Source organism: Geotrypetes seraphini, chromosome 2 (genome assembly GCF_902459505.1).
Source record: "Geotrypetes seraphini chromosome 2, aGeoSer1.1, whole genome shotgun sequence".
NCBI lineage: Eukaryota > Metazoa > Chordata > Amphibia > Gymnophiona > Dermophiidae > Geotrypetes > Geotrypetes seraphini.
In genome coordinates, this window is record NC_047085.1 from 200,199,462 (window position 1) to 200,210,385 (window position 10,924).

General features: G+C 41.3%; 1 protein-coding gene across 8 annotated transcripts in view; it reads left to right on the plus strand.

The window, feature by feature from the left end:
* MAK (male germ cell associated kinase) overlaps positions 1-10,739 on the plus strand; it is a 148,434-nt gene extending 137,695 nt beyond the window's left edge. For all 8 annotated transcript variants that reach the window (XM_033934679.1, XM_033934680.1, XM_033934682.1 and 5 more), the window contains one exon: positions 9,171-10,739. In XM_033934679.1, coding sequence (XP_033790570.1) covers positions 9,171-9,328 — 158 coding nt within the window. In that variant the 3' untranslated portion in view covers positions 9,329-10,739. The remainder of the gene's footprint in view (positions 1-9,170) is intronic.
* The last annotated feature ends 185 nt before the right edge of the window (positions 10,740-10,924 follow it).

Consider the following 10,924-nt stretch of genomic DNA (forward strand, 5'->3'; position numbering starts at 1 on the left):
AAAAAATGCAAGATAATGCACCTGGGCAAGAGAAACCCGCGTAGAACTTATGTACTAAATGGTGAGACCTTGGTTAGGACCAAGGAGGAACGTGATCTAGGAGTGATCATTAGCGAGGACATGAAGGTTGCCAATCAAGTGGAGAAGGCTTCCTCCAGGGCAAGACAAATGATGGGGTGTATTTGCAGAAGTTTCGTCAGCAGGAGACCTGAAGTTATGATGCCGTTGTACAGAGCCATGGTGAGGCCTCACTTGGAGTACTGTGTTCAGTTTTGGAGACCACACTACCGAAAGGACGTGCTGAGGATCGAGTCGGTTCAGCGAATGGCCACCAGGATGGTCATGGGGCTCAAGGATCTCACGTATGAAGAAAGACTAAAGAAATTGCGGCTGTACTCACTTGAGGAAAGAAGAGAACGGGGAGATATGATTGAAACGTATAAGTACATCACAGGACACATCGAGTCAGAAGATGATATCTTCTGGCTCATGGGACCCTCGACCACCAGAGGGCATCCGCTGAAAATCAGGGGAGGGAAGTTTCATGGCGACTCCAGGAAGTACTTCTTCACCGAAAGAGTGGTGGATCACTGGAACAGACTCCCACTCCAGGTGATAAAGGCCAGCAGCGTGACGGATTTTAAGAAAAAATGGAATACTCACGTGGGATCTTTAAGGGAGTAAATTCAGGGGGGGATACTTGGAATGGGCAGACTTGGTGGGCTATAGCCCTTTTCTGCCGCTTTTTTCTGTGTTTCTATGTTTCTAATACTGAAGTTAAAGAAATAAAAAGAAAAGAAAAACAGCTCTAATTTATATTTTCCTAAAGTATTACTTACAAAAATATTCATGTGGAAAGACAGAAATTGTTCCTCTTCTGATCACATCACCTTAAAATTCAAACTGCTTATCTTTAGCAGTCTGCAGTACCCTTTCTTCAGTGTTGAAAAGGGGAGGGGTTGTATATTTTTGGAAAAAGGTATGCTAATACATTTTTCTAAGTTTTTGTGTAAGTCACCAAATACAATTTGAGGTATATGTTTTAGTCAATATAAAGCTTTTAAGTATTTAACTATTGACTTATATTTCAACAACTTTTAACTTAAAGAAAGGAAACTATGAAGCAATGAGGGTAATGGTAAGGAAGAAACTTAGGAACAACACAAAGAAATGGCAGACTATAGAGCAAGCCTGTTCTTTATTCAAGGACACGGTAAGCGAGGCGCAAAAATCGGTATATCCCCAGATTCAGAAAAGGGTGCAAAAAGAGCCGAACAAAAGACCCAGCGTGGATAACTAAAGAAGTGAAGAAAGTGATAGGGGATAAGAAGAATTCATTCAAGAAATGGAAAAAGGGCAAAACTGAGGAGAACTGGAATGAACACAGGAAGTATCAAAAAGAATGTCACCTCGTGGTTAGAAAAGCAAAAAGAGAATATGAAGAGAGGCTAGCCAGGGAAGCACGAAATTTCAAACTGTTCTTCAGATATGTTAAAGGGAAGCAGCCGGCTAGGGAGAAGGTGGGACCACTGGATGATGGAGATAGGAAGGGAGTGGTGAAGGAGGAGAAAGAAGTGGTGGAAAGACTAAACATGTTCTTTTCGTCAATATTTACAAAAGAAGACACATCCAACATACCGGAACCTGAACAAATCTTCAAAGGAGACCAAGCAGAGAAATTAACATCCATGGAAGTAAGCCTTGAGGACGTACACAGGCAGATAGAAAAATTAAAATCTGACAAATCGCCGGGTCCGCCCGGAATCCACCCTAGAGAATTGAAAGAACTAAAGGAGGAAATAGTGGAACTACTACAGCAGGTTTGTAATCTATACCTGAAAACAGGCATGATCCTGGAGGATTGGAAGATATAAAATGTTACGCCCATCTTTAAAAAGGGATCGAGAGGTGACCCGGGGAACTACAGACCGGTAAGTCCGACCTCGGTTCCGGGGAAAATGGCTGAAGCACTGATAAAAGATAGCATCGAGGAGCATCTAGAGAGGCATAAACTTATGAAAACAAGCCAACGTGGCTTCTGCAAGGGAAGATCGTGCCTGACGAACTTATTGCACTTCTTCAAAGGAATTAACAAACGGATGGACAAAGGGGACCCCATAGACATTGTATACTTAGACTTCCAAAAAGCCTTTGACAAGGTACCCCATGAACGCCTACTTCGGAAACTAAAGAACCATGGGATGGGAGGAGACGTACACAGATGGATCAGGAATTGGTTGGCGGGCAGAAAGCAGAGGGTAGGAGTGAAGGGCCACTGGAGGAAGGTCACGAGTAGTGTTCCGCACGGGTTAGTGCTTGGACCACTGCTATTCAATGTATTTATAAATGATCTAGAAACGGGGACGAAGAGCGAAGAAATAAAATTTGCAGATGACACCAAGCTATTCAATGGGGCTACGACTAAAGAGGACTGCAAAGATTTACAAAGGGATGTAAACAAACTCTAGGGGAATGGGCGACAAGATGGCAGATGAAGTTCAATATAGAGAAATGCAAACTCTTACACGTAGGAAACAGAAACCCAAGGTACAGCTACACAATGGGAGGGCTGTTATTGAGTGAGAGCTCCCAAGAAAGGGACTTGGGGGTAATAGTGGACATGACAATGAAGCCCTTGGCACAATGCGCAGCGGCTGCTAAGAAAGCAAATAGAATGCTAGGGATAATCAAGAAGGGTATTACAAGCAGAATGAAAGAAGTTATCCTGCCATTGTATCGGGCGATGGTGCGCCTGCATCTAGAGTACTGCGTCCAATATTGGTCGCCGTACCTAAAGAAGGATATGGCGATACTCGAGAGGGTTCAGAAGGGAGCGACGCGTTTGATAAAAAGTATGGAAAACCTTTCATACGCTGAAAGATTAGAGAGACTGGGGCTTTTTCGCTGAAGAAGCGGAGACTTAGAGGGGATATGATAGAGACTTATAAGATCATGAAGGGCATAGAGAAAGTGGAGAGGGACAGATTCTTCAAACTTTTGACCTGATAGGCCGCCGCGTGAGCGGACTGCTGGGCATGATGGACCTCAGGTCTGACCCAGCAGAGGCACGGCTTATGTTCTTAATATCTATATCTATTCATACATGTCAGATTACTGTATATGTAACCCTATCCTCAAAAGAGGCCTCACACTGGAATGTGGCTCAAGCAGCCCAGAGTCAAAAAAGGTATATTTCTATAGAAACTCTATAGCAACCAGGTCAAAGGGCAACCCAAGTCTGCCAGATAGACCCTTGGCCATACCCCTAGACACTAAACAAAGAAACCTAAAAGGCGGGAATCATTTTTTTTCTAACCTAAACAGCAGGGAAAGATAATTTTTTTTCTTTAATTTTTTATTTGATTATTCATTACAATAACAAATATTCACAAATATCCACTAAATTCTGTATATAAAATACAACTTAACATATAAAGGAAATCAATCAACAATGATATAGTCCACATTAGGAAAGAGAATCTTTTAGTTGTAATACCAAAAATGGATTCCTAATACATTTTAATTCTTTTCCTGTGCTCACTCTGTAACTCAGCAAGAAACATACCGTATTTTTCGCTCCATAAGACGCACCTGACCATAAGACGCACCCAAGAATTAGAGAAGGAAAACAAGAAAAAAAACATTCTGAACCAAATTCTCCCTGCAAGACTCTGCACCCAACCCCACACTGCTTGCCAGGCTTTGCACTCTGTCCCTCTCCCTGCCAGGCTCTTTACTCTGTCCCCCGTCTGGTGCTAGGCCGGGACAGGGCAGGCAAGCCTAGCGGCCTAGTGACAGGCAGGCCTAGAAGCCTAGTGACAGGCAGCCCTTCCATCCGGTTTTCTCCCCAGGCAACTGCAGAGTCAGAGTGGCAAGAAGGCAGACACGAGTTTTTCGCTTCCTGCCTTGATGCTCCGTGAATGGTAGTCCAGCGCTGTAGGGCAGGAGCTTTCAGCCTCCTGCCCTTCTCTCCTGCTTTCTCTCCCTGAGTGGCAATGGCAAGCAGGCAGGTGCGAGTTTCTCGTTTCCTGCCTTGTCCCGCGCCGCTGTGAATGGCTCTCCCAGTTCTCGTGAGAATTGGGGCAGCCATTCACAGAGCAGCGTGGGACAAGGCAGGAAGCGAAAAACTCGCACCTGCCTGCTTGCTGCTCTGCTGCTGCCGCTCAGGGGGGAGAAAGCAGGAGAGAAGGGCAGGAGGCTGAAAGCTTCTGCCCTACAGCGCTGGACCGCCATTCATGGAGCAGCAAGGCAGGAAGCGAAAAACTCGTGCCTGCCTTCTTGCCACTCTGACTCTGCTGCTGCCTGGGGAGAAAGCTGGATGGAAGGGCTGGAGGCTGAAAGCTCCTGCCCTACAGTGCTGGACCATCCATACCGCCGGAGAAATGAAGGTGGGGGAGGGGGGGTTAGTTAGTATTCGCTGCATAAGACGCACCCTTATTTCCACCCACTTTTGGGGGGGGGGAAAGTGTGTCTTATAGAGCAAAAAATACGGTATATTATTCTTACAAATTTCCCACTATTTATTCCAATATTTGTTTATCTGGTTTTGTATCCCTCATATATCCACTTTTCTATATCACTTACAAAACTTTCTTACATGCTCTTTAATATGGGTGTTTGCTTATCTATAAATTGTATCTCTAGCTAGTAAAACCCAAGAACAATAAGAAAGTGACTTTTTATTTTATTGTTTCATGTTTGCAAATATCAACCAAATACATTTTACACTGTCCATCTGAGTAAGGCCTGCCACACCCCTGTTTTTTTGAGCCAGAGGGCCACATCCTCTGGAGGTGCTAGCTAGTCTTGTTTTATATTAATATCTTTATCTGTCAGTAGTCAGAATATAATTGGGCATGTAAGTGGGTATTATCATTGCACATCATCTAGAAAAACAACTCTTCCAGAGCTCAAAACTAGTGTAAAGTTCTGAGAATACGCAGTGCTTTCTGCACACAGCAATTTCTTTACTTAACTTTGTTTTCTCTGCTCTGCTAAACAGGCACAAAAACAAACCTTTTCCACTTTTTTAAAGTCTCTTCTTCCTTTTTTTTTTTATCACCATTAGTTTTTCATCTTAAAAATATAATTTTATTATTTTAATTTATTATTTGAAATTGTTTTTATCCTTCCTGTGGAACAAGGCACAGACCAAATTGGTAGAAAGATTCAAAACTTCCACACCCATTTCAGGTCACTCATCTACTTGAGCTTAAATCATAATCAGGTTGAATGCAAACACTGGGAAAATGTTTCCATGAACCCAAAAGATCACCTTTATTGCCTCTATAACTACAACAAGGCAGAAAGAAGGCTCCTGTTGCACAACCAAAGAGGAGTGAAGAGATGAGCTACTTCTGCACACTCATACGTCCTTTCTCTGCTTCCCTGCAGAATGACTCGAAAAGTCCAGTTGTGAAGGAGCATGGCCATGGTTCAATAAAACTGAACTGAGACTTCTCAACCTAAACTGCAGACCTCTTCAATGCAGTTGCTTAGGCTTAAATACAAGACAACTCCTAAGACACTCTAAAGAGGTGGAGAAACATTGCCACCTTAGCACAAATGACACATACACATAACGTTAATTCACTCTCATGCTATGCTAGCAGGCACATCTTGCATTGCAGATGTACATTTTGTTGCCAAAGTAAAGCCATTAAGAACCATTATACCATGTTGCAACATCTCTCAACTGTAGCTCCAGTCTATATTATCCTTCCTGTAGGGGTTTGAGTTCAGCCCTTTTTTTTTTTTCAGGAGTGACAAAAGATGAAATTCTAGGTATTCCGTATCATAAAATATGGCGACTATCGGGAGGGTGCTTGAGAGCCATGATCAAGATGGACACGTAGAGCACTAGCTCCATTTACCTCTGCATTTACAATACAAATATCACCAGTATTACAGATAATTTTTTCTCAACAAATCTTTGAATGGAGTCTAACAAGCCTTGGAAGCATGATGTAGTTTCATCATCACAAATGCAAGGAGTAAAACGAGCACTATAGGAACCACTGTCTCCCTGCAAGAATGACCCAACTCAAATGGCAGATGAAATTTAATGTGGACAAATGCAAAGTGATTCACATTGAGAGGAATAACCCAAATCATAGTTAACAGATACTAGGGTCCACCTTTGGGGTTAGCGCCCAAGAAAAAGATCTGAGTGTCATTGTAGACAATACGATGAAACCTTCTGCCCAATGTGCGGCAGTGACCAGAAAGCAAACAAGATGCTAGGAATTATTAAAAAAGGGATGATTAACAAAACTAAGAATGTTATAATGCCTCTGTATCACTCCATGGTGTGACCTCACCTGGAGTATTGTGTTCAATTCTGGTTGGTTTATCTCAAGAAAGATATAGCAAAACTAGAAACAGTTCAAAGAGCAACCAAGATGATAAAGGGATGAAATTTCTTTCATTGAGGAAAGACTAAAAAGGTTAGGGCTCTTCAGTTTTGAAAAGAGACGGCTAAGGAGAGATATGATTGAAGTCTGCAAAATCCTGAGTGGTGTTAAACGGGTACAAGTGGATTCGTTTTTTTACTCCGTCAAAAATTACAAAGACTAGGTGACACTTGATGAAGTTACAGGGAAATGCTTCCCTGTAACTTCGAGTGCCCCCTAGTCTTTGGCAATAGGAGGAAATATTTTTTACTCAGAGAATAGTTAAGCTCTGGAATGTGTTGCCAGAGATTGTGGTAAGAGCAGATGGTGTAGCTGGTTTTAAGAAGGGTTTGCACATTTTCCTGGAGGAAAAGTCCATAGTCTGCTTGCCCTGGATCAGTAGTATGGAATATTTTTACTTCTTGGGTTTTGGCCAGGTACTAGTGACCTGGATTGGCCACCATGAGGAGGGCTACGGGGGTTGGTAGCATGGAGTGTTGCTACTTTTTAAGATTTGCTAGGTACTACTGATCTGGATTGGCTAGTGGGCTAGACCCATTGTTCTGACCCAGTAAGGCTTTTCTTATGTATTATACCGCACAGGGTTGCCCAAGTCCGGTCCTCGAGATCTACTTGCAGGCCAAGTTTTCCGGATATCCACAATGAACATTCATGAGATAGATTTGCATACCAAGAAGGCAGTACATGCAAATCTCTCTTATGCATATTCATTGTGGATATCCTGAAAACCTGGCCTGCCAGTAGATCTCGAGGACTGGACTTGGGCAGCCCTGTGGGTATACCAGGAACTAATTCAGGTTAAAAACCTCATCAAAGAAAATACTGACTCTAGTCTAACTGAAATCAAAGAGGATATTTTAACAATAACACATCAACTCTCATCTCACGAAACTAAACTTGAGCAGATAGAAAATAAACTTACGATACATGATGACCAACTGAAGCAGTTACCATGCTTTTCTATAAGATTCTAAGCTCTTGAGAGAAAAATCTAAGATTTTAATAATAGGTCTTGTCACAGCAACATTAAAATCCTTGGACTTCTGTAAAAAGTGAAGGGTTCAGACATGATTGCATTTTTCTTCTTGCGAGCAAAGCGGTCGATTCGGGCCGTAGGGTAGAAGTTTGGTGGCCACATAGGCCGGTACCATATCTTGGAAGAGTTTGTAGGTCATTACTAGGCCTTTGAATATACATCATTTGTAGATCCTAATATATTTACAGGTGAATGTGTTCTAGCTTAAGTTCTACCACACAACGGCACAATCATTTCTTTGTTGGTGCATCAGTTTGGTTTGTTAGCAATTTAGTTAATAATCTGAATTGTATACGCAATATTTGTGCATTGCAATCTTTAATAACTGTTGTGCTATTTTGTGGCTATCTCTGGTATCTTTTGAAAAATGTCTTCTATTTTATCCTTGGTCCCCATCCTCCCCTTTACAAAACCATAGTGTGGTTTTTAGCACTGGCCGCTGCGGTAACAGCTCCGATGCTGTTACCACTGTGGCCAGTTCTAAAAACCACACTATGGTTTTGTAAAAGGGGGAGGGGTTAGTTTATGATTACATATTCCATACTGGGCGAAGGTGTTTTCTGTGTGTACGAAAGACATGGTTCTCTGTTAGCATTGACTGTGCAGGATCAATCTTTACTAGTCTGGCTTGTTTAGTTTTACAATGGGTGTATTGATGGTCTGCTCTCTGCAGTATGTAAGATGCTGCCTTTTCCTAGGTACACTCTTGTGCAACATGTGGATTGTTACTAAAAATCATGTTTTCATATAGATGAGGGGTTGTCAAAAAATGATGGGCCCCGTGTATCACCTATGCTAGGTACATAAGTACATAAGTACATAAGTAGTCGCCTCCGCCGGGGCAGACCAGAGGTCCATCCAGCCCAGCGGTCCGCTCACGCGGCGGCCCATCAGGCATATTGCCTGGTCAGCGGTCCCTGACTAATTTTATTACCTACCTCTACACTTATCTCTAAACCTTCCACTGCTCTTATCTGTACCCCTCAATCCCTTTGTCTTCCAGGAACCTATCCAGGTCATCCTTGAAACCCTGTACTGTGCTATTTCTTATCACGGCCTCCGGAAGGGTGTTCCATGTGTCCACCACCCTCTGTGTGAAAAAGTACTTCCTTGCGTTTGTTTTAAACCTGTCCCCCTTCAATTTCATCGAGTGACCCCTTGTTCTTGTGGTTTCTTCAAATTGAAAAATCTGTCTTTGTCAACCTTTTCGATGCCCCTCAGGATCTTGAAGGTCTCTATCATATCTCCTCTGAGTCTCCGTTTTTCCAGGGAGAACAGCCCCAGCTTCTTCAGTCTGTCAGTGTATGTAAGGTTTTCCATACCCACTGATGTGCAATAATTGTTACCATGGCAATGCACCAATAAAGTATGATCATTTACATGGTTATTGTTTACTGCACTTCAGTATTCTGTGATATATCAGGAGAGGTTAAGTGGATGCTTCAAAATAAAAAGGAAAGGGACCTATTAGTAGTGCTTGTATGAATCACTCTTCAGTTTATAAGGAACAGATATTACATTGGCATTTTTGGTCTCTGCTTTCTAAAAATATTTGTTTAGTTTTTGAAATTAGAATTAGTAAGAGAGCTTAGGGTATCCAGCACAAATGTTCATTCTTTTCAAAATTTTAAATTTTCTTACATTTTTTAGGCTCGATGGGGCCTAGTTGTACCAAGTTGCTTTACTTCAGATTCTAAATTGTTCATTTTATTTGATTTCAGATTATGACAACTGGAAAACAAAAGCTTCCCGCTCTCAGTTACAAAGCCATAACTATAATGCTGCAGGAAAAAACCTGAACATGTTAGCACGGCCCCCTCCTGTCCAGCCTGTGCATGGAAGGACAGACTGGATAGCCAAATACGGAGGGCATCGATAGAAAACTGTTAATGTTGTATTTATTGTACATGTGTATCTTTAGCCATTTTCTAATAAATTTATTCTTCCTAATTTTGATAAAGAATATGTAATGCTATATAGTTTAAAGGTCTGCTATTTTATTGTATGTCCTTAAATGAAGTGACATTCATTTTACCTAGCACAGATATACCTTGAAGCATTAATTAAGCCTGAATTTTAGAGAGTAATTTTTAAAGTAGCTTGCCAAAGCCCATAGGGTATTTGAACTAATACTGAATAATTGTTAAAACTCCAGCATAACTATAGAATACATTTTCTTATACATATTTCCAGAGTAGATCAAATGTTAAGAGTTTTTGTAGGATGAACAGTGGTTGAAGCTGGCTGTAAGAAGGAAGAAATATTTGTTAAAAAAGCAAGAGGCTGTATATCAGATTTATTTGACCTATAGTCTGCAGGCCAGAATCTGCCTACCAAGTGCTTTTTTAAATTTTGCTGGGCTCTGGAAGCTTGGCAGTTCTTGTGGTGTTTACAGTAGGATTCCTGCTTCCCTACCTTGAATGATCTCTCTAACAGCTTGAGCCACATGATGCTGGAAGTTCGGGTTGGTCTTGTAAGACTTGAAACTGCAAGATCAAACCCAAACTTCTAGCACCACACAGCTCAAGCTTACAGAAAACCATGTTGCAGTGGGGAAGCAGGAATCCCGTTGTTTGATCTGCAACTGAAGCCAGGTGAGGGGGGTATATGAGAGAGAAAGTCTGAGTGAAGATGGGGGTGTTTAGTCAACATCGTATTTTGCCATTATTTGATGTAACATGGCAAAGTACGATAGTGTGTGTTTTGGCCCTCCAAATGTTAACAAAATATAAAATATGGCCCCTGAAAGAAAAAGGTTGGACAAACCTGCTATAGTATATATTTTTCTGAAGAGCTGATGTTAGAGCTCTGCATCCCTGCTAGTTGAGGCAGCCTTGGAATCTAAAATTTTTCTCCTGCTCTTTTTTTTTTTTTTTTCCAAAAAGAGGTCCAACATATACTATAATGACAAATGTGACTTTCCAGGGAAAGATGTTTACTAAAAAAGCACAGCAAACTAGAAAATATCTCTTTGCAAAATAAAGCTGCTGTAGCAGAGAACATGCAGGAGTTGGTGCTCTCTCTTGCAGTGAATCAATAAGGCTGCTTGTAGCACTCTCTCCAGAGGGTCCTTCCTTCCAGATTTTAATGCACTCTTATCCTAGCTTACACAGGAGACAACTTTTAGATTTTCAGAGTTGGAAGCAGTGTCTGATTGCAGCACTAGTTCACACCTTTTTAATATGTTTCTATAGCAACATCTCTTGTTTCATGTAACAACACACAAATTGTATTGTTAATTGTAACAGTATATAATTCATTGCATTGGAATGCAAAAAAAAAATAGCAAACAAACTACAGTTAAATTTTTAGATGTACTAAAAAGCACAAGATCTCAGAAAGCAAGAGTTTGTGACCTGAATTCCAGTATATTGCCTGGAGCCCTACTAAATTCAAAGTTCAAATTTTAGATGACTACAATTTCCTCTATCCTATAGATACCATAATGAGACATTTTATTTTTTTGCATGAGTTA